Raw genomic sequence first — 24,189 nt, forward strand, 5'->3', positions numbered from 1 at the left:
CACATTTTAAAGGCTCTTTGGGTTTTCAGGAAAAGTTCTAACCAATGCACATGGCTGACAGATGGGTGACGTCTGTTGTCAGGGTCTGAGCCGGACACCTCACCGGCTGACTGTTCCTTCACAAACAGTTAAGGGGCTCACCAGACAAAATATGGCTTTAACTTATACACATCTTCAAGCCAGCGCTTACCACACGAATTCAGACAACCTTTCTGAGTACCGAGAAGCAAAGCGTCCATGTTGCTTACATTTTCCAGTTTTTTTTTATTATTATTATCAATCATCATTATTATTATCTCTGACCATGAAAAATCAGCTTTCCTCCCTTCCCGTCCCTCCCTCCACTCCCCTCCCCCACCCGCCCCAACCCATAAAAATCGCACTCTGACAGTCTAGTGAAAACCATTGCAAAATCCATATGGGGGCATGCACAGTTGCAGCATTGTTGTAAATGATTTCTTGCTCTACTAGAAAAAGTTACATTGTCTTAAGGTAACAAAACAGTTCTTTTGTGCTTTTCGATTTCTTTGTTTTTTTTTTTTTCTTTTTCTTTTTTCTTAGAATGTTAGTGATGACTGACAGTTAGGGTGCACAGTTACAATGTACAAGTGAAATGAATATGATTTGCATTGTTAAGGCATCCAATCTGCTGGTTTATATTTACGTGAAAGACAGAGGAAATATACAAGCCGACTTAAGAAAGAAAGTATGTTCATTGATTTCTATGAAGTTTCTCCCCCGAATTTAATGCAGAAAATGCGTCACTCCAAAGGGAGAGATTCCATGCATATTAATAGAGTAAAACAGCATTAGGTTTTTTTTTTTTTGTAAGCTTCCAAAGCAAAGGATACATTTTTTTAATCTACAGAACTAAATGCTACAAGAATAATATGCTACTATTTTTTTTTTCTTTTTTGCCATATATTGGAAAAAAACTTCTTAACTTACAAATAATACAAAAATAGACAATGGCTTTTGGGTGGAAATAAAAAAAATGAAGCATGGTTGAAAACAATACTAAAAATAACTATAAATGAAAATGTTTAAAAATCACATGGAAACAGCTAATCTAACTGTAGGTGACCAAACAAATACGCACTTTTCACTTAGCAAACATACACAATAAAATAAATTGGGGGTGGGAGGGGGAGGAAGAAGGGAAAAAGCAATGTACAAATTCCGAAGATAAATACATTATTTATACGGATATTTTACAAAATCCCCTTTAAAACAAAAAGCCTTTTCATTAACGTTGCAAGTATGTGCAAGCTAAAGGTAGTGAGCTTTTTTTTCTTTTTTGCAAAATATGCAGTAAAATCTTTTTGTGATATTGAAAAACTGTCTTAAGACATTAAAATGTATAAATAGAACAACAACTTTGGCAAAAAATCACACAAAAAAAATCTACAGTATTTATAACTACATACAAAAACACAACAGCAAAGGAAAAAAATATCGGGTAAATGCATCCTCCGAGCTTTGCTGCATCTTAGCTATTAATTTTTATTTTTAAGAACACTTCCCAGATAATGACAGCAAAAATTCCCATAAGATGAAAACTAAGTTTTGGAGATCTCAACCTTCTTTTCTATTCCCCCCCACCCCACCCCGTTTCCTTTTACTGTGAATTCCAAAGCACTTAGCCTGTTGTTTTAATCTCTTATGTTACAAATGGTTAAGGGTCGACTGGTACAGGCGCTCTCTTAAATGGGAAATCTGAAATGGGGGCCATGTTGCTTTTGGAGTATTGGCATGAAGTGTGAGTAAACTTTGAACTTGGAAATGGTGGGGTGTAAGTGAGATTTTGGCTTGATAACTGGAGGGCATATTATGGAACGCTGTGCCTGGACCCTGTTCCATTAAGTCTCAAAGGAGATCCACACGCGAGCTGTGTGCCACTAAGTTCTCAAGAGGCCATGGGCTTCAGAAGAGGTTAACATAAGTAAAAGAGAGTGATATCGCTTTAAATATGCAGTTTTAACAATCTGTCTAGAGGCACTGGATTTTTGAGTGGAAGGGGAAAATGTGATCACTTGCGTCGCATTTTAACTTTCCAGGCTGCACTTATTTACACAGTTACTTAAGACAACAATACAAAAGAGATAAATAAGCTTGCACTGCTAAGGGGTGGCATGTTAAGTTAGATACTGAAAATGCACTGGCTGAGCTAACTACCATTTGATATGCTTTAAGGCGCAAAAGCCGACCCTTAGTTTTCTAAAAAATCTAACTGGCATTCCTATTCTGTCCCATACAAGCTTTTTTTTTTTTTTTTCTTTTTCTCCTTTTGTTACTTTTTTGTAAATATCTCACTTCATTCTCCTTTACACAGCTTTAAAAACATCATAAATTAAAACATGGAGTCTTATTTATAGTGTCCCTCGTATAGAGCATTACGTTTATAAAAGACCAATGATTGCAGAGTGAAGCTTTAAAAAAAAAAGAAAAGAAAAAGTGGATTTGCTTTTATCAACACAGAATAAATATAGCTCCCCAATACTTGGGAGGTACAACTTTAAACAACACCCTCCACTTGCAGATCCCTTCCAATTTCAGTATTTGCAAGGTCGGTGATTTTGTTTGTTTAAAAATCTGCAGTTATTGTGATTCCTCTTAAAAAGGCCTGAGTTAAAAGTTCCACTCTGGGACTTGTATCAGATTACTCTCTGTAGCAGAATCCAACCTCTTCATTAATAAAATTCTTCAAGGCAATTCTTTCACATGGGAGGAACAATCATGCCAGATATCGCTGTTGAAAGAAGACAAAAGTCAATGGTTTTACATCCAAAATTCTCACTGGAGGAAAAAAAAAACAAAACACCCACACACCACTATGTTAGCTGAATATTAACCAAAAATGGGTTCTCATCTGCTCTGGGGTAAGGTTCCGTTATAAAATATACATGTACTTAATTAAAAATTATAATATATAAGCATGTGTATGTATCTTTAACAGAATATCCTAAATATCCCTCCAAATCTGATGTCAGTTTTAAAACATAACTGGAAAGCTGCAGATTTGAATACCACTGGGAAAGCTGTAGCCCCAAACCTTACAAAAAATTGTGAGCATTTTCTCTTGATCACTCTTTTTTACTCTCCCCTTGACTTCCAAAATATAAAATAAAAACCGGTCCATCCCCAGTGCCAGCAATATACGTCAAAAAACCTGGCTCCCTCTGGGCTCTGTGTTAATATGAAGACTGAGCAACTGAGAGCAGTGGTTTTAGTGCCTTCATTGCAACCCTGGGGGCTGAAAGAAGGAAACACATCTATAGCAGGCATTGTACACTGGGAATATAAAGATGGGAGAAAGCCTGGAGGGGAAGAGAAAGCAAGGTTGCATGAAACTACAGACAGTCTTCCACACTGCTTCAACTCACTGTTTCTAGAATGCTCCGAGCCATGTTCCTAGGAAACTACAGCATAGGATAGTTGGGGTGAGATCCTGGGAAAAGGGACAACAATTTGAGCTAACCAAAAAATTTTCAAAATGTTCGCAGTTAGGAGGCCACACAGAATGGTATAAGAGAGCTTGGAACCAGACAGGCCAGCATTCCACCTCTGGCTTTGCTGTTTACCTACCGACTAAGTCCCCTCCCCTGAACTAGTTATGAGTCTCTCTTGAACTCGTCCTCTCTTGGCTAGAAAATGGAGTTAATCATAGCACTTAGAGTTGTTGGAAATGTAAATGAAATAACATATGTAAAGTGCCTAGCCTGGGGTTCAGCTCCTATTAAGCTCCCAATATAAGTTACCAATACCAGTACCAGTTGCCATCAAGTCCACTCCCCCTCAGCAACCCCGTGTGTGTCAGAGTAGAACTGTGCTCTCCAGGGTTTTCAATGGCTGCTTTTTGGAAAATAGGTCATCAGGTGTTTCTTGCAAGGCACCTCCAGTTGGACTGGAACCTCCAACCTTTCAGTTAGAAGACATTAACATTTATACCACCCAAGGACTCCCAATAGAAGTATAGAAGTTAGCTGCTATTATTTTTAACCTATCACCTCTGCCAGTAAACTAGCATGTAATCTCATGCTCATTGTTTAGCTTCTCTGGGCTGTATTTCCCCTTCCGTCAAATAGGCCTCATCTCACAGAGCCTACTGTACCTGGTATGGGTGTGAGGAAAAAGGGAGTGTCTATGAGAAAATTGAAACAGTGTGGCAACTTCGAAATATGTCAAGATGAGAAAGATGCTTACAAGAGAAGCAAGGGGCAGCCATCTTTGGCTCCCAGTGATGGCTTAGTGTACCATTGGGCTGAGAAAAAAATGTCCTGGCTTTCTTTTTAATGCCAATTCTAAACTTAATGTTCTTGTCAGCGATGATTGTGTCTAGGAAGTGGCCCACTTCGTTTCCCAGCTATCGTGTCTGGAAGAGTATTCTCCTTTTTTTTTTTTTTTTTTAATTACCAGAAAGCCTGCAGTAGACTCAGGGTGGCTAGGTGAGGCTCTGAGCCCTGTGGTCCCCACACCCTTCCTGCTTCCCCTCCCCCCACTTCTGACATTTTATATTCAAAAAAAAAAAAAAAAAAACCCCAAGAAGTATTTTGCCAAACACTTTTTCCGTTAATTTTTAAACCCATCTGTATTCACAAGGAAATTCAATCCACATGTTTCTGATTCATTTACACGTAAATCATCCAAATGTTGTTTTGCAAGAGCCGTTTTGCAGCCCAAAGCTCCTGGAGTCTTTTTTGTAAGCCCTCATAAGCCTTTTTTCTTAGAAACAGGAAGTTGTCTCTTGCCAAATGCAGGCCAACTTAAACCCCCAAAGATTTGGGATCAGTTAGAAATGCAGTTCCCCCCCAAGATTCAAGTAGTCCTAGATATCACTGAAACTGCCAGCTTGGTATTTCCATTGTGAGCCTTAAGTTGAGAGTTCAAGGTGAGATGGCTCCAAAGACAAGCGAAGGGTCTTTGCAGCGCGATGGCTCAGCATGGCTATGTCTCCCTAAGGGTCTACTCAACGAGGCTTGCGGGGGGGGGGGGGGGGCGGCCTAGACACCCTTATTAAAGACAGGCCTTTCTGTGGGGATTCTGTGTGGCCAAGGAAACAAGGCTATTTCTGCCTTCTACCAAAATCTACACTGGGGTGTCAGGCATTAAAGGGCAGCTCCCTACAGTACAGTCGGACAGCTCAGGCAATGCCAACACGACACAAAGCAAAGAAGAAAGCTGACAAATTTCCTGCTAATTAGGTCGACAGACCAAGCCAAAATCTATCATTTAGGCCTGGAAAATATCCCATGTGGCTGGCCAAAAGACAAAAAGATCTAAACAGTGTATAGGTACCTGAATAATATGCGAGATTAATTAGATACATGTTACACCTCTATTTAAAGCTGCAATAAAAGTTATAAAGCAAAGTTAGTTGACGTGCTAGTCTGTAGCTAACAGCGTTTCTTTATCCAGAATATGGGGACTGCAAATTCCAGAGCTCAGGCAGAGGACATAGGGGAGCTAAGTGTCCTGAGTGGGGATTGAGGGGACCCTAAGAGCATGTCTTTTACTGCCAGCTCCCACAAATGCTTCGATTCAGGGATATTAGCTCACAGCCACTGGCTCTTCTGAATTTTTTCAAGAAAGTTTGGAGGTGTGGTTTTTGGGTTTTTTTTGCAACCATCACCACTACTCACTTTCAAAACTTTTTTGTCATCTCAAATGGTAACTCCGTGCACATCAGGCATTAATTTTCCATTTCCTTGTCCCCTAGCCCATGGTAACCACTGATCCACCTGCTGCCTATTCTAGATACTTCTTGTAAGTCATATCATACAATATGGGTCTTTGTAACTGATTTCACTCAGCATAATGTTTTCAAGGTTCATCCATGTTGTAGCATGTATCATGAGAGATGTGGACAGTTTTTTAAAGATGAAATAGCCCAGTTGGCCCATGTTAGCAACTAGCTGAAATTAAAAAAAACAACTGAAGAGTACCTAGGGGTGGATTTGGCCTGCCCACATTTTCCCATCTCACCTTCATTGGTCTCCAGCTTCCTGGAGAGGCTGATGAAAGACATGGAACCTCTCTCCAGGAAAAGGCCTATCTGTACTTATAGCCTGAAGTTTGTATATAAAACCAGGGAAGGGGGTGTCACAGCTCCCTAAATAAAGCTCATCCATGACTTTCTAACCTCCAGATGCAGAACTCTGATGACTCAATTCTGGGAAAAGGTCACTGTTTGTGGCCTCTGAGCTTAGGTCCTTCAAAAGAGGCCTTTTTATAAAGGAATCCCACTGCATGAATACAGAGACGGTCCCCGGTTTTAGGAGCTGTTTTTCTCATATCTGTGCTGCAATCCTGAAGATTAATTAAGTGGGTGAGAGGGATGGGTGTCTGAGACTTGGAATGTTCCAGAAATGCCGCTGGCCTGCTGACTTGCCCAAGTCGGACCCGTGAAGATTCCCATGAGGACAGCACATTCTCAGGGTGCATGTGGGCCAAGACATCACAAGACAGCGGCGCTCTGCCACTTTCCCCAGCAGCTAGCCCATCACGTTCTCTGACAGCAGCTCAGAGAACTATTGGTTTGAAGGACGATGCATTTTTAATTAGGGTTGCAACATTTTGATAAGAACAAAGCCAAGATGGAAAGTTTTGCAGAAAAGAAACCTTCCTACAGTTTTATCCAGATGAAAATGCAGCTGCGTTTTCTGAAGAGTGTTTTCCAAAAGAGTGTGAGGGTGGAATGTGGTCTTCCCCACACATCACCATACGTGTCAGAATTATGAGCTAATGGGGAATAGGGGGAAAACAGTTTGCACAAACTGAACATCTGCAAGAGGCAAACACAATTCCAAGGAATTTGCTACCGACTACAGGAATGGGGCAGGGCCGGCCAGCTTGGGCTTCAACAAGGCGGGGAAAGAAAAAATGAGTATGTGGGTGAAGTTTTTATGAAATGACTCTGGCTTTTTCATTTTTAATTTTTCATAGGAGAGACTGCCCAGAACATGGTTAGGGTTTAGAATGACTACATTGGCGGGGTGGTGGCTAAGGGGCTCTGATGGCACGGTGACAGCCTTCTTGGGTTGCCTCTCTCTTGATTAATGAAGTCCTCTGAGGCCTGAAATGGCACAGAATCCATGCCCTGGGAGCTTATGAGAAGGGAGAGGACATTTTCAAGTTCAATGGCTGAGTGTCGCTGCTGACTCAAGTCTTTGGTCGACAAAAACCAACACACTCCCAGAGTCTGAGATCAGAATTTATCAATGACTTCATCTAGGTAGGAGCCCTGGTGGCTGGTGGCACAGGGGTTAAGAGCTCGGCTGCTAACTAAAAGGTCAGTAGTTCAAATCCACTGGGGCAATTCTACTCTGTACTATAGGATCGCTTGAGTCGGAATCGACTTGACAGCAACGGGTTTGGTTTGTTTTGGTTTTCCTCTAGATAAAACTGAAAGAAGCTTTCTTCTTTGTATTTTTCTCTCTAAACCCTAAATGCAGCCGCATTTTCCGGTGTTTTTCATGAGACGCTAATTGGTCTTACAGTGAAGACAAAAGTCCTGTGGCCAAGTACGGATAAACAGCTACACAGGATTGTCTTTCTTGTTTAACTGCAGATATCTCAGAGCCGTTTACAAACTATGTGCATTGTTTTTCTTCAGGACAGAGATTCAGTAAGCAATATTTTCTAAATTTATTTGACGACAACATTTTTTTTTTTAATAGAACATCTTGTGGGGCTCTGGAAGTGCTGAGACAAGAGCTGCTTTGTCCTAAAAAAATGTCTCAGACATATGGTAAGTTGCCAAAGGTCTTATCTACCTGGGAGAGAAAGTCAGTTAGACTCTGTAGAAACCGAAATCTGAAATATACGTAAAGGAATGGAGCTGAGGGCTTCCATAGAAAGACCTCATTTTCCAACCTTACCACTGCTCCCTGGCTCCTGTGCTCCAGGATACTGAGTTACTGGTAACCAGGACATTGGTTGCTGCACATTATTTGGGATTTTTCTGCTTCTGCTCCTTGGTTCAGGTTGTCTTTGGTCCTTTTGCTTAGAACGTCCTTCTCCCCCACCTCTCCACTCTCGAATGCTATTCACCTTCATACAAGGTCCAGTTCGAAGGCTACCTTGTCCATGAGGCTGTTCTGAATTCGCCCTAATCTTTCCCTCCAACAACAACTGGGTGTCCAGCCTCTCACAGACAGGTTTGCCTTGTTTAATTTGGGGTCATGTCTCCCCGAGCCCAGAGAAAGTTTTTAGGGTCAGGATCATACCTCCCATGAACCTAACTCAGTGGCTGGAATAGGTTATTAGTATCAGCAGCTGTTGAGTCAGCCCTTGACTCATGGTGACCCCATGCACAATGGGCTCAGACCATTGTCACCCATAGAGTTTTCATTGGCTGATATTCTCAAGTAGATTGCCAGGCCTTTTTTCCGAGTCTTTCTTAGTTTGGAAGCTCCACTGAAACCTGTTTAGCATCATAGCAACATGCAAGCCTCCACTGACAGGTGGTGGCTCTGCTGAGGTACATAGGCTGGGAATGGAACCCAGGTCTCCCACATGGAAGGTAAGAATTCTACCACTGAAACACTACTGCCTCAGCTTTAATATAGAACAGCAACATAGCATAGAGGTTTACAGGATAGGCTCAGTTTGCCTGGGTTTTAACCCCAGGCTCCCCAATTTGCTAGCTGTATAACTCTGGACAAGCCATCTTAGCTCCTTCTAAGTCCCAGTTCCCACAGTAAACAGCCTACATCAAAGAGTGGTTGGGAGGAATGAATGAGATAAGGCAGAAGCCAGGCTGGTAACAAGCCCTCACATGTTAGTTGCTGTGACCTCATGAGAGATTACCGTGTGGATTTGCTGATGGGGTAGACATGCATGCAGTAACTGCATGGGGCTGAGGGGGATGCTGGGGAAATGATCTCTAAGGAGCTGGCTTCAAAAAATAAATAGAATGATGTTCCCTTAGCAGAGTGCTAGTTTGAGGTAAATAAGCCTTTCAAACACTTAAACAGCTAAATGTGTTACCTATAATCTTGCTTACATGGTCAATTTGTTCAACAGACTTCTTTCTTCATCACTTGCCCTGTCTTAATGATGACAATTCTGAATCAGGAGGGTCCAAATGAACTTGGACTTACTGTACCATTGGAAAGGATAGCGAGGAATAAAATACTTTAGAGATCCTTACCCCCCATGCTATACCCACCTGTGTGTTTCCTTATGCTAGAAGCACCGTTTAGAAAGTTAAAGGTGATGTGATTCCTTCGTTACAGCTCTAGGAGCTCACTGTCAGAATGCCACTTTTCTCAGGGGAAACTCCAAGGTTCCAAGCAAAAGCCCCCTGAAAAAATGGTGTAGGCCACCTAGGACTGATGTTCCTCACCTGCTGAGGATTGTGTGCAGTTCTCAGTGTGTGTGTGCCTTGCCTGGGGAGGTGTGGTGGTTGGAGGTGAAGTGGCAAGAATGAAGTAAATAAAGATACCAAAAACCGAACTATTGCCATCGAGTCAATTCCAACTCAAGGCAACCCCATGTGTGTCAGAGTAGAACTATGCTCCATAGGGTTTCCAATGGCTGATTTTTCAGAAGTCGATGACCAGGGCTTTCTTCCAAGGCCCCTCTGGATGGACTTGAACCTCCAACCTTTTTGGTAGCAGTCAATCACTTTAACCATTTGTATCACCCAGGGATTCCTTAAAATAAGATGAACAAAAAACCCAAACCCATTGCCATTGAGTCAATTCCAACTCAGAGTGACCCTATAGGACAGAGTAGAACTGCCCCATAGAGTTTCCAAGGAGTGGCTGGTGGATTCAAACTGCCAGCCTTATGGTTAACAGCCATAGCACTTAACCACTTTGCCACCAGGGTTCCCTAAAGTAAAATAGTGTCAGTTAAATTTGACTCTAATTTCTCTGCTCATACCTCCACCACTGCTACCCCCTAAAAGTAGGAATGGTTATCATATGAGAGTGTTGAAATAACAGCAGCCACCTCCTCCCCTGCCCTGAATTCCAGAGTCAGGGCATGGGGTAAGGGAAAGTCCAGAAAGAATTTCCTGGACACTTGTTCAATCAGAAGGTAAGGGCTATGTCTTCCACAATTAAGAAATTCAGCTCAAAGTGTGTCCCTGAGTTAGGCTTCAGCCCCTCCAACTCCCCACGCCATGTAGCTAGCTGTTAGCAATGTACTGGAGAGGCAGAGGCTCAGTCCTTAATCAGGAGAAGGGGGAAGATCTCTGTACTTTTAGAATCTGTAAAGAGTTGCATCACAGAAAACCTACAGGTCACAAATGCACAGACTTTGTATGTGTTCCTGCCTTAAAGCTGTTTCATTGTTACTTTAAACACACACATATCCCTACACAACAAAATGTTCCAGAAATCCAGAAGGCTCTAAAATCTGGGCCCACGCCCTCTACTTTCTAGATCCACATGGCATGAAGAGATTCTAGGCCCCCCTGAAGGGCTGCCCACATAAGTTGATGTTGGCTAGGATAGAGCTAAAAAAACCCAAACCAAACCCATTGCCATTGAGTCAATTCTGACTCAAAGCGACTCTATAGGACAGCGTAGAACTGCCCCACAGGGTTTCCAAGGAGTGGCTGGTAGATTTGCCCTGCTGACCTTTTGGTTAGCAGAGGGGCTCTTAACTACTGCACCACCAGGATAGAGCTACTGACCTTTAAATAGCAGTGGGTCTTCTCAGGTACCAAAAAACCCCGTTATATTTTGTTTTTGACCTCAAATCTATGTTTAAAAAGGGTTATGACTAGCAGCTCAAGAATGGTAGAGTTCAGTATGTAGTAAGATGTATATAAGTTTTTGTGTTAGAGGCTGCCTTGATTTGTAAACTTTCACTTAAAGTACAATAAAATTTTTAAAAAAAGAATGGTGGATTTCTGCTTTTCATATGTGTTATCATTATTTAAACTGCTTATGTGTTATATTTGCTTAAGCATTATATCCCTAGTTTGCTGGCCGTAAGGAGCCCCGGTGGTTAAGTGCTCAGCTGCTAATTGAAAGGTTGGCGGTCCAAGCCCACCCGTGGCTCTGCAGGAGAAAGATGAGTCAGTCTGCTTCCATAAAGATTTACAACCTTGGAAATCCTGTGGGGCAGTTCTGCTCTATCCTGTGGGGTCATCATGAGTCGGAATCAACCTGAGAGCAGTGGGTTTGGTTTTGGGTTTTTTTTGTTTTTTGTTTTCTCACTGCAGAAGTATTTTAGGGTGGCATGCATTATTTTTAGCTGAAAAAGAGTCAGGCTTGCATGAACAGGTGGCTTTCTTGGCGGGGAGGGGGGGCGCATTTCCTATCATGAATAATATTGCCTGATATGTTGAGACTGCAGAACACTGCAGTCAGGTCATTTTCCTCTTCCTTTTAGGAAGATAGATTTGCCAATGTGTGTCAGTGAGGACCCTGGACAAGAAGCCATGTGGGGCACTGGCATTTGACTGCGCTGGGCAGACCTGCTGGCAGTTTTCTGAGGAAATTTTTAAAAAGCCTTTTGAGAAGCAAGAGGATGCAGCAATTAGGAGCCACACCGTGGAGTCACACTGAATTCAATTTTGGCCCCACCATTCACTGAATGTGCGATCTTGGTCAAACTGAGCCTCAATTTCTCCACCTATATAATGGGAATAGGACTGACCTCCAAGGATTGCCAGAAGAATCAAATTAGATCATCAAAACAAAGGATTGAGCAGAGAGTATGTGTGTATATAAATGTGAATATCCATGTCCTTACACACAAGAGGCAGGGCTGAGAATGCCTGTCCTCCTGGCCCCCTCCCTGACCTCCAGGGTGCTCATCAATGGAGACTGGTGTGTCTGCTACTGAAGGAAGTAGTATAGGGCAGGGGCTAAGGCCCCAGAGCCTGTTGGGCTTACAGTCATCTCCACCATTTACCTGCTATGTCTATGAGCAGCTACTGACTGACTCTAAGCTTGAGTCCTACCAACAGAACCATGGAGATCATTGTAATTCTTATACTTCATCAGGAAGTCATGAGGATTAAATAAAATAAATCATGCCCAGTGCTTAGCACTGTGCCTGACCCCATTCAGTGATCAACAAATAAAACCAAAATCCAAACCCATTGCCATCAAGTCGATTCCAATTCATAGTGACCCTATTGGACAGAGCAGAACTGCCCCACTATGTTGCCAGGGTTTCTGATCAACAAATGGTAGCTGATTACCTCATTGATCTTATTGCCCCACCAGCTTCCTTGGGAACCCTGGATTTGTCCTTTTCACAACCTCTGAGTAATAACATGCTTAAGAGATGGAAAGAGGACGTGAATTTTTGAGGCTGAGTTTGAGGCCAGCTTCTGCCACATACCAGCTGTTGGAAGTCAAGCAATTTTGTAACCTCTCTAACCTTTAGTTTTCCCGTGCATAAAATAAGGGCTCTGAATACCCACCACACCATCCTGCTATGCGGAATGAACAAGGGCTGTGCAGGTAAATGCCACACCATGGTGCCAAGCACATAAGAAAAACATTCAAAATCATAGGCCCATTTTTAAAAGGTTTTTTTTTTTTTCCTCATTAATAAAGAGGTCACCTCCATTCCTTTTGATTTACCATAATGGGGAAGAGATGGAACATTTTAATATGAACCAGAATACTCTAGCAGAATTTTGGGGTTTCTGGTTTCTAGCAGTGAAGCTCCTGCCTTTGGTCTCTGATGCTTTAATCTCAGGGCTCAGATGGACCATGGGCCTCTCACCCCCTCCCCGCCCCATGCACGTTCACTGGGACGCAGGCAACAGGAAGGGAAGGATTAGTGACCTACTTCAGGAGAAGGCCAGTCCCGGGAGAGACCCTGCAGTGGAGAACTTGCTAGAGTCCACAAAAGACTGGTCTGATAATGGCGACAACAGGGAATGAGAGAGGAGAAAAGAGAAACGGTGGCATTAGTAAGTGGAAATAGTATTCTCAACCAACTCACAAGCCTGTGTTTGAGGGCAGATGCCTCTCCCGTGAGCGGAACTGCTGGAGCTGGAAAGAGGACTGGTCAGGCAACTCTCGCACAGGAAGGAGGCACAGGGCTAGGGGCCAGGGTGCGAGAGAGCGAACACAAAGGAGCAGAAGAGATGATGGCAGACAGAAGCAGGCAGACCCATGCAGCTCTGCTCTGGCCACAGTGTTGCAGTTGCTCCAGATCCTGGGAGGGAGTGGTCAGGGCACTGGATCCAGACTGGTGAGTGGGGCCTGGGGCTTACCTTGCAGGCTGTTCCCATTGGTGCTGGTGCAGGTGGGAGGAGGGGATGTCTGGGGTCTGACGACTGGCGCAAAAGCACTCTTCTGTTTCACAGCGGATACCATGTTGGCTGGTGAAAAGGAGAAGATGCCGGAGGAGCTGCTGCAGTTAGAGGGGAGGCTTGTGGAGGAGGCCATGGTGGGGCTGGATGGCACAACTGAAAGGGGCAATGGGAAAGGACAAGTCAGCTCAGAGCCCCTCCTGGCATTCAGAGACGGGCAGTTCAGCTCCCACCCTGACCCAGCCACCCAGCTCAGGACCCCCTTCTGACGTGAGCCTGCCCTGAGCTCTCAGGAGAGTGTCTGCTTTCATCATCTGGTACCAGTATGTGCTACATCTTACTGCCGGTGATCTTTTAGGTGTTTATAGTGGGCCTACTGTGTGCCTTTCAGTTAGTAGCCAAGTATGTTAACCATTTGCCCCACTTTTTAGAGGTACCTCAGAAAAAAGGCCTGGTGATCTACTTCCAAAAAATCAGCCATTGAAAGCCCTATAGGGCACAGTTCTACTCTGATACACATGGAGTCACCATGAGTTGGAATCTACTTGGGAGCAACTGGTTTACTATGTGCTGGGCGTGTTAGGCACTGGGGACACCCCAGGCCAGGAAACAGAAGTATGAAAGGGTCTTACAAAGGACAGAGCAGGAAAAATAGTGGCAAAGGTGAACGAGGCCAACTGGGTGGAGGCAGGGAAGGGAAGTGGTGCTGGTGGTCAGAAAAAGCCTCTTCAGAGGAGGACTTGGGAAGCATTCTAGGTAGGGCCTAAACTAAGGTACTACTAGCAAAGGGATGAGGATAGAAGAGACAGAAAGAGGCCAGCTTGAGAGGGTGAGCTCACTGATGGAAGGAGACAGAAGAAGGATGAGTTGAAGGACTCCAACTTAAGGTACCAGTAGATGTGTGTATGTGTGTGTGCGCACGCGCGCATCCTGATTCTCTGTATTACGCTATGAGATCCTTCAGGATATGACCGTGCTATACGGCTCCACAATGGAGATAAAGCTAGGTGGATGCACTGCCACTTGAAGCATTTTTGGAAAATGGAGGCCTGTAATCCAAGCTCCAAATTCTTTCTGTCCCCCATGGAACCTTACACAAATATTTATGAATTAGTAAGTGGTAGGACAGGAGCCTTTTTCAAATACTCACAGTCTAGTGTAAGCAGCGATGTGGATAAGCAATGACGGGAGAACACTGGCAATGCAGAAAGAGAGAAGCTAGCTGCATGGGGACGTGACGGAGTTTGGTAGGTGCACGGTCTCTTAACCAACCACAATACTCCTTCGTCTTTGAGTTAACCAGTTGCCATTGAGTTGACTGGGACTCGTGGCAAATCCATGTGTGTCAGAGTAGATATGTGCTCCACAGGGTTTTCAATGGCTGATTTTTTGGAAGCAGCCTGCCAGGTGTTTCTTCTGAGGCACCTCTGGGTGGACCGAGGCTCTAGCCTTTCAGTTAGCAGTCGAGCACGTTTACCATTTGTACCACCTAAGGACTCCTTTAACTTTGAGTACTGGCTAATAATCTCTTGTTTATTTTAGGAGGCAATGCTTTTGCATGCACTAAGCCCTCTAAACTGGAGATTTAAGCCCTCTAAACTGGAGATTAGTGTTTTCACACACTCGCCTTTTAATTTCTATATCTCCTACAGAATAGTATGCATAGTGTTCGATGATTTTTAGCCACTTAATTAAAATTCTAGGCACTTCCTTCTGCTTTATTATTTTTCACTTTATTTAATAAATATTCCAAAAAAAAAAAAAACCAAGCCCATTGCTGTCAAGTCGGGTCTGACTCATAGCGACCCCACAGGACAGAGTAGAGCTGCCCCACAGAGTTTCCAAGGAGCGCCTGGTGGATTTGAACTGCTGACCTTTTGGCTAGCAGCCATACCACTTAACCACTACGCCACCAGGGTTTCAACATTACATGCTGCTTTATCGTTTACAAGCATCTTCCTACCTGTTTCATTCTATATCATTGGCACGACTACCTAGAGTCAGGATCTATTACACCCTTTTTACACCTGAGAAAACTGAGCAAGCTGAGCTGCAGAAAATGGTTTCATGACTTGCTCAAGACCCACAGCAATGATGTGGTGATGCTAGGATTCAAACCCCAATTCAGTGCTCATTCCACTACGCCACCCTGCAAAGGAAAGGGATCTCCAGGGAAAAGGCCCCCTTCCCATGAGCCCACCAGAGCCCAAAGCCCTGTTTGGGTGGCCTTATCCTTGGCCTACTGGCTTTGGAAAGTTACGGAAGTGAGAATCGAATGGGCCATATGCAGCAATTGCCGTAAGGGGGGAAATGGCCCCTTGTACTCAGCCCCCAGCACTACATAATCCAAAAGCACCGAATGTTTTATGGAGCAGAACCCAGAGCCGCCATTCTCAGAGTTTTCACAAACATTCTCTAAACTGTACCTTTTCTTTTTAATGAGGCCAGCATTTTTATACATCTCTTAGGATTTGTAAATGCAAAAATACCCTCAATAATAACACCCATTTAAATTGCAAAACTCATGTACCAGAGGTTTGATTTTTAAATATTCGTAGACTTGAAATCCTGCTGGTTCGCTGAGGAAAGCAATTAATCTCGTTGGCAAATGCGATCATTATGTGTATTTAGAGGTGGGGAGCTTGGGGGGGGGTGGTTAACAGAGGAAGGGGTGAAATATAGTCAAGCAGCTCCATTTGTTATAACATTATTAGTTATCAGCCACCATACCAGAAAGCGTGTTCACCGGTGGAATGTCTTCTTTTATTTTTTATTCTGTTTGGAATTTTTCAACATGAGCGGTTTATGAATAATTAAATATTACAGAGGCAAAAATTCAAATCAGCTGAGCTTTGTGTTTATTGTTTTATTTGCATTTATGCAGATAAAACCGTCCCATCTGAGAGCCTATTTGAGAATTTAATACTATATTTGTGAGCACTGAGGAAATCAATTAATGGAAATGAAATGTTGGAAGTTTCACAGTCTGACAGATGCAGTCTCAGGCTGAAGTCACTTGGTGTCTGCCCAGGCTTGGGAAAGCAGAGCAAACCAAGCCCCTGAATTGAATTGTTACCATATAGCAATTAGTTTATTGATTTAATTAAGAATGGCACCTTTTAATTTTCAGGTCATGATGGAAACATTTTCTGATTGAGTGGATTGGAAAACGCTGAAGTGACAGATCTATGAGGAGCAATTCTTGGATGAATCATAATCTAATGTGAAACTGACCCCAGATGTTGACTTTCGGGCAGACAGTGCATGTAGGTTACTTGGCGGGAGGGGATTTTAAATGTTCAACAAGCTTCTGATTCCAAACAAATAAAGCAGGAATATAGAATCTAGTGCACACTAAGTAGAAGGATTCACCCCGGTAGGCAAGGCCTCTGCATATTCTTTAGGAATAATTTCTCCTAAAAGCTAATAATCCTTTTTTCTCTTTCAAAGGATTAGCACATTCTGCATATCCTCCATGAGAGACTACATAATTATTAGTATTTTTATCCAAGGCTCTTGTATAAATATCATGAACATTCTTTCACTTACCAGCATGTCTTTTATCATAACTTCTACAAATGGCTAAGAGTTTGGCCAGATTTTACACATCAGAACAGTCATCCATGCTGTCCAAAACGAACTAGGTTATCTGCGAAAACTTCCTCAGAGGGAGATCAAGAGATTTCGTAGGCAGGGGCCCATGACATTTCATATATAAAGCTGCCAATTCATTAAGGTTGTTCAGATGCCACTTAAACACTGCATCAAAAAACCCTTTAAGCTAAACTCCTTTAGGACAGGGACAAGGCACTGAGGAACATTTCTGGTTTCTTTTTTTTTTTTTTTAGTCTTGCCAGGTTTCCGGAAAAAAATCAAGATGTGTTTTTTTTAATTTTTCATATTTTTTTAAGTACACAGCAAACACAAAGGAAAAAAAAAATTCAGGAGTAACAAAAATCAAAGAAGTCATATTCCAAAAGGGAGAGAGGTGAAGTTTCAGACTGTTGTTACTACACTATATTCCACCAGCACTTTTTATTGTCATTATCGTCATTAGAATTATGATTCGGATTTATTGAACATGCCTCTCATGGAAAAGACATCAGGAAAAGTCCATTACATGCATTACCTTATTTAAGTCCCAAAACAGCTCTACCGGCAGATGCTACTCTCAGCCCCATCTTACAGATGAGAAAACTGAGGTCTGGAGAGGAGATGAACTTGCCCAAGGCCACTCCTTAGTAACTAGAAACAGGAGTCAAACCCATCTCCATCTGACTCCAAGCTTCAGTTCTCGAAGTTACACTATACTGCTGCTTTTGGTTGCAGCAAAGTTCTGCCTGTGAGGAAGCGCTTTAGGGGTGGAAAGTCAGCAAGGGAGAGCAGAAGTTCTACGGGAGGGAGTGGTGCCTTTAGCAGCATCACTTGGGCCCATGTCTTGCAGGATGGGGCTCTTAGGCCGAGGAGACCTACGCAATGGGCCCCACAGGAGGATGCCGAGCCCTTCTAGTGAAAACGCACAGAAACACGGGACACATATCTCTACTTACTGGCATAGGGCGAGTTGGCAGCTGAGCCGTTGAGGAAAGTTGGGGAGCCACCCAAATTGGACATGGCGGCAGTGCCATATCCGTTCATGCTCGTGGTGACGGAGTTATAGTTGGTCTGCTGAGGGGTGGTGCTCGGCACGTACCCATGTGGTGACACGCTGCTTGAGTTGCGAGTGAAACCTGAGGGAGTGGGGGTAAAACCGGGGGTGAGAGAGGGGTTCAGATGGATTGCAAAACTGGCAGACTCTCGGGGAAGGGGAGGTCTCTGTCTCCTGTCCCCTTACCGCACCCCAGAGGGAAGGGGTCGGCTGATTCATGTGCGTGGGTTGGTGGTGCTAGCTCTGTGATTAAAATGGGAAGCGAGCAAAAGACAGATTTCTTAGGAGATCATAAATACTTAGCAGGGCCGTGAGAAGTGGCAATCCAGGGCCTATAAATTATCATTTTGGAGCAGAAATAAATCCCAATCTAAGAGATGTACCCTGGAGTTAACAGGTTTCTATATTCCCTGGGTGAGAATGATGTGCTTTGGCCCCTCAGAACTTTAATTCCAACCCTCTTTGTGATCTGTCACTCATGGTTTATGGCAAAAAGTCAAACGTATAGATGGCTAAATGCAGGCATGCATCCTTTCTACCCCCTCTGCCAGGGTACTAGGTATGGTAGCTAGATCCCAAATTCTAAAATAATATTTGATACCCACCAACTAGGAATCTCTCCTTATAAATAAAATATTTTTTTAATGAAAATTGTTGCATACCAAATAAAACGGAGGGAGCTCAAGGTTTGGGAGAGACAGGGGAAAGGGAAAGAAAAGGAAGAGCAGGTTCCTGACCCTGATTGGTGGCTTGTGATGCTTCGGAGACATTCACGGCCAGTTGCCCACTGAAGGAGTTCACACCCATCATTCCCGCATGGACGGAGGTGTTAGCAAGGGCCGGAAGCTGGTTGTGGTTGCGGGGGACGCTGTACAGGGCCTCTGCGATGTCTGCCGCTCTCTTCAGAATAATTTCCTGAAAAGGACAGGGAATCTTCCCTTTAGCTAGCCCCCATCATACTGCCACTGGCACTACTTCCCGAGTGCTTACTATCTGCCAGGCACGGCACTCACGGCTTTCAATGCTTTCAACCGCCATCAACTTCTGTAACCCTCCTGCCCCCACAAAGTTAGCCTCATCATCATCTTACCCATATCACAAATGAGGGAACTGAGGCCCAGAGAGGCAAAGACCTCACTAAGGACCCTCTTCTATTTGAGGACAGAGCTGGGATTCATAACCCCATACGTCTGACATTGAAAACCCATTACCTTGCATACTTCCTCCCAGTATAGGACAGTACCATGGGGTTTTCCTCCTCACCTATAACACAGGAACTCTGGGGTTTGCAGAGATAGGGAGAAACAGAAAGAGACCGAGAGAGACTGACTGCAACTCATCTCCTCTGCTGAATTTGAGGACAAGTTGTAGATGACTCTGTGTCCCTGAGTTGAGTGGGACTGTGTGCCCTGGATGCTGACTCAGGTAACATGAAAAAGGAGCGAATGATTTGTCAGACCCATGAGTTCCTAAGCAATTGAGATCATAGACATGGAGATGCTCTGTGAAATAGAAACAGCCAATAGCATTCAGTCCTCATTGTACCTTTTAAGAGAAATTAAGCCCTTTTTCTCCTCCTAAATTTGCTTGAAAAGCTGAAAGCAATAAAACGAAGCACCAGTAACTCCCTTCTTCAATTATGAAGTACATTCCCACTAAAGATGAGTTTTAAAGGGAGTACCTTTTCTCGTAAGGAAATGATTCAGTGGGGAAGGCAATAAAAGATTTACAAAAGAAGAGAGAATAATTGAATAGCTTTACAACATGTTATATCTGAATCACTTATCCTCTTAACTCATGCGTGTGGTTTTTATACTCTTCATACTTTCTCATTGCAATAAGGATCTCAGCTCGTCCGTTGAATGTGTGAGCATGTTAGGCGCAGGTTAGAGACCCTGCCTGCTCACCTGGTTGTTGTGTGGCATCCCGTACAGCGCTTCCACCAGGTCTGCAGCCCTTTTGAGTATTACTTCCTGTCAAGAAAAAGTACATACACGCCTCTGAGTGAAGGCAGGTTGTTGCTATCTTTTCACATGATCACGTCCCAGTTCCCTCTGGCCATACTTTGCCAAGGCACCCGCTTCAAAGGCAGTAGCTTGGGGAACCCCAGAATGGCGTTAAATCGCCAATTTATCTCTGTTCACATACACACTTAATCGAGTCAAAAGGTGAGCATCATTGGTCTTGCAAGATAAAATACATCACTCAATAGTCCGCCATAGGCACGATAAAGCACTCATATGTTTATTGCTGAATACAATTCCGAGGTCATTTACCAGATTACTCCAATCGATGTCGTTCAGTGCAAGTTATGAATCCCTAAGATGTGTTTATTTCGCACTTAATTGCTTATTCCAGGAACCATGACCTTATCAGACAGGTCATTTTCCAGGGATTTCCAATCAATCTTCAGCTACTAGAAGCATGTAGCACTAAACTTCCTTTGTTTATCTCCCTGGTGTGGCAGAGCCACAATCCCAGGCTGGTATATAGTAAACCCATGCACGGAGCAAAGCACTGCTAGCAAAGGCGCTGACAAGAGGATTCGCCTGCTCCCGGAAGCCCCCTCAGGCCCAATTTTCATGACTGGCAGAATCTGTTTCTTTCACAGGAATTCTTTGCTGTTTCAGTATTATTTGTCACTTTCCCTAGTTGCTCATTCCGTTTCATCCTAGAGAAACGCTCTGCTGCTCATTTCAATTGAAGAAAAAAGTATCTCCCTTGGTTCATTGTGGTGGACTTCCATAGTTAACTTGCACATCTGCTTCTGAGAAGATAGGGTTAACTCTACAAAAGTGTGTGTGGTAGTTAATTTTTTTTTCATTCTAACCCAAAGAAATCATCCTGTCTTCATTCTGCCTGAATTTTCTGCAGATTCGTTTATAAGGAGTGTAAAAAGGAAAGCAGAGTTGCGCTCAGTATATGTACAATGGAGAATTACCAGAAAACCAACCGTAGATATGGTATGATGATCAGCAGTGATTTGCAAGTAGATAAGTTTACAATTTTTGCTGTGGGTAAAGTTTTCAAAAGAAGTTTACACTTTAAATATTTTACACAATAGATTTCTGCATAGAGAAGCCGTGCTGTTCAATTTTCATAGACTGCAGACGCTGATCAGAAAATAGGGATATAATTGCATTCATTTTGCTGTCACCATAGCCGCTTCAAAAATCCGTGAACAACTCTGGAAATGACAAGCTTTTAGATACATATTAGCATTTTTCAATTTTAAATTCTCTATAATATAAGATAAAATAGTTGTCATACTGCAGTAACTACTTATGACATATATAATGTCCTAAATTCAAAAATGAGATAGGAGGGTTTTGAGTTCTCAATAAACATTCATGCTTGCCGTAAGTTCAGTTATTTTCCGCAGAGGGAGCAAAAGGCATTATAAAATCAATGGGGTTTGAATCAATATATTTGAAATCATTTCTTTATTTTTTAATGCAAGCTACAAGATAATTTACCATTTTTTTGTTGGCAGTATTGTCTGACCACAGCAGTTAATAACTGGCTACATTATAGGTGCCAGATTCAGCTTGTGCTGCTTTCAGTAAAACCTCGTGGACTTATCTGGCTCTCAGGAAAGATTAAAACAAAACAGGATCAAATTAGTTTATTTATTAAGATTTGACTTCTCTGGGTGTATGTTCATTTATTTCTTCAAATAAATATTTATGTCAGTGTTTGGGCTTGGCAAAAAAGTTTTTTTTTTGTTTTGTTTTTTTTCATTTAAGAAAAAAATACAGTTCTCCTGTTTGTCAAAAGCATCATGGGAGGCAGCTGACAGTGGACTTGTGAACTCTACACCTATAACACCATAATTGGGGACATAGAGAGCAGTGCTTCTAATTTTAACTAATTTCACAAAACTAGGGAGAAGGGAAGTTCAAAATAAACTTCAAGATCTTTGAAGTTTCAGTACCTCTGAAAAAATTCCAACTGTCAGGGTATGCTATATATTTGAGTGCCATGTATTTTTGGCGATGAAATTTTTTCAATGACAGAATCCACTTGTTTCTTTTTCTCCTTATTTCAATACCCGGAGCTCTTGTCACCACTGAATCCTTTGAAAATGAACTATGGGACTCTTCTTTTCTAAAGTAGCAATCTTCTTTGCTCCATGATGCTGGGCATGTTTTTCCATTCGATATATTTTCCTAGGTGGGTCATCAACACAGCCTCAGTTCAGGCCCATGGTCTGGAGGAGAGTGAACCTGAATTGTTTGTCCTGGAAACTATACCCATCAATGATATGCAGCCCATTTAAAAATGGCCTTCATTGCAGGATCAACATTGAGGTTTAAGGGAAAACCCAATTTGGTTCAGCTTGGCAATGTGATTCTGCTTCTATTAGTTATTTCTGCAAATGGGAAGGAGAAAGGAAATTTCTAAGTCCTCTATGAGTTAGTGCAATGGACCTGCAAGGTGCTTGGATTTCAGTGACCAGAAAATTGCTCTCACCTCCATGTCATTATGCTCCCAGTGAACTAGCCCCCAAGCGTGTTTGTGTTGGGGATCTAATATATTGCCTTTCAATCAGAGCTGAGAGCCACTGAACACACAGACAGAACATGACGAGCAGGTCAGGAAAGCAATAAAGATTTTACAGAGCTGTCCAAGGTGCTAAATTTACTCAATAATGGGTTTGGCACCATAGTGTTAACCTCTCATTTACTACCAGTTTGAGGGACTAAATTGAAGTAACTGACTTCATTTACCTTGAAATGTATATTTTATGACATTATGTAAGTAGATTGAAAGGGCACTGCAGTTTTAACAATTTAAAGGCTAAAGCATGTTTAAAATGAAACTTGAATATTTATTGTATATTGCACTTAAAGTATATAGAATGTTAAAATGTATTGATCAAATTTGTAAAAGGCATTATAAAAATGACAGGTAATATAAAAGATGTATGTCTTTTAAAATCAAATTGATAGTGTGTGCTATCTCTTCCATGGTCACAAGTGTAATTTTTTTGCAGTTTTATATGGTAATTTGAAAAATCTGTAATTTCATATTAGGAAATGATTGTGCCTGGGATGTTAAAAAAGAAATTTCCCATAAGGGGAAGAGCTGGATATTTCATATAATCTTTTGTCTCTGAAATTGTTCCTAAAGTCTTATTTTTTGTGGCATTAGGAAGGCGCATAGTATAAAAATCTTTCCATCCTAATATGCAATTTTAATATTTCTGAAAAGAAAGAGCACTTGGCTAGTACTAATGTCGAATTTTTCAAGGCACTTATTTGTCAGGAGAGATTTTCTCTTCTTTTCATAATGTTTAAAACGTCTCCCTGTTCACAGTTCAAAACATGAGGGTAGAGATTAGTCTCTTCCAAGATAATTAATCCCATCCTTGGATTAAAAAAATATATTCCATTTGGGAGTTGAAAAGACAAATACTAATATCCTAAACATTGAAAAGTCCCAGAATCTCCTTACAAAGCTAATACTCGCTCTCCAATCTACATCCTGAGTCGGACTGTCATGGATTGAATTATGTCCCCCCAAAAATATGTCTATCAACTTGGTTAGGCCACGATGCCCAGTATTGTGTGGTTGTCCTCCATTTCGTGATTGTAATTTCATGTTGAGAGGCTGGGTTTGTAACGCCACCCTCACTCAGGTCACCTCCCTGATCCAAGGTAAAGGGAGTTTTCCTGGGGTGTGGCCTGCACCACCTTTTACTTCTCAAGAGATAAAAGGGAAGCAAGCAGAAAGTTGGGGACCTCATATCACCAAGAAAGCAGCACCAGGAGCAGAGCGCACCCTTTGGACACGGGGTTGCTGTGCCTGGGAAGCTCCTCAACCATGGGAAGATTGAGAACAAGGACCTTCCTCCAGAGCCCACAGAGAGAGAAAGCCTTCCCCCTGGAGCTGACGCCCTGAATTTGGACTTTTAGCCTACTTTACTGTGAGGAAATAAATTTCTCTTTGTTAAAGCCATCCACTTTTGGTATTTCTGTTATAGCAGCACTAGATGACTAAGGCAGATGCCATTTTTCTTTTCATGGCCTTAGATTTCTTCTCTCTTAAAGAAACAGAAAATGTTTTCTCCTTAAAAAACAACCACTTTTCACCACTCTATTTATTCTTACGATGAAAGCCTAACCTTACTGTCTTGCCATGACCATCAGCTGATGATTATGTAAGTGAGAGTCTGAAGAGAAAGAAGTGGCTAAGGCTACCCTGAATCTATTACAAGTCCATAGGAACACTGGGATACTCAAGGAGGACTGAGGTTCCTAGAAATAGCTCAAGTGTAATTGTTGTAGGTTTCACTTACAGTTTG

General features: G+C 42.5%; 1 protein-coding gene across 8 annotated transcripts in view; it reads right to left on the reverse strand.

The window, feature by feature from the left end:
- Positions 1 to 367: 367 nt before the first annotated feature.
- Positions 368 to 24,189, reverse strand: part of EBF1 (EBF transcription factor 1) — a 443,435-nt gene continuing 419,613 nt past the window's right edge. For 5 of the 8 annotated variants that reach the window (XM_064278925.1, XM_010592220.3, XM_064278923.1 and 2 more), the window contains exons 12-16: positions 19,790 to 19,855; positions 18,620 to 18,797; positions 17,785 to 17,964; positions 13,196 to 13,390; positions 368 to 2,749 (exon numbers count right to left, since the gene is read on the reverse strand). In XM_064278925.1, coding sequence (XP_064134995.1) covers positions 2,718 to 2,749; positions 13,196 to 13,390; positions 17,785 to 17,964; positions 18,620 to 18,797; positions 19,790 to 19,855 — 651 coding nt within the window. In that variant the 3' untranslated portion in view covers positions 368 to 2,717. Of the gene's footprint in view, positions 2,750 to 4,590; positions 12,835 to 13,195; positions 13,391 to 17,784; positions 17,965 to 18,619; positions 18,798 to 19,789; positions 19,856 to 24,189 lie in introns of those variants that run through there. The other 3 variants (XM_064278930.1, XM_064278929.1, XM_064278934.1) reach the window with 2 other exon arrangements.

The sequence above is a fragment of the Loxodonta africana genome, chromosome 2, assembly GCF_030014295.1.
Source record: "Loxodonta africana isolate mLoxAfr1 chromosome 2, mLoxAfr1.hap2, whole genome shotgun sequence".
Taxonomy (NCBI): Eukaryota; Metazoa; Chordata; class Mammalia; order Proboscidea; family Elephantidae; genus Loxodonta; species Loxodonta africana.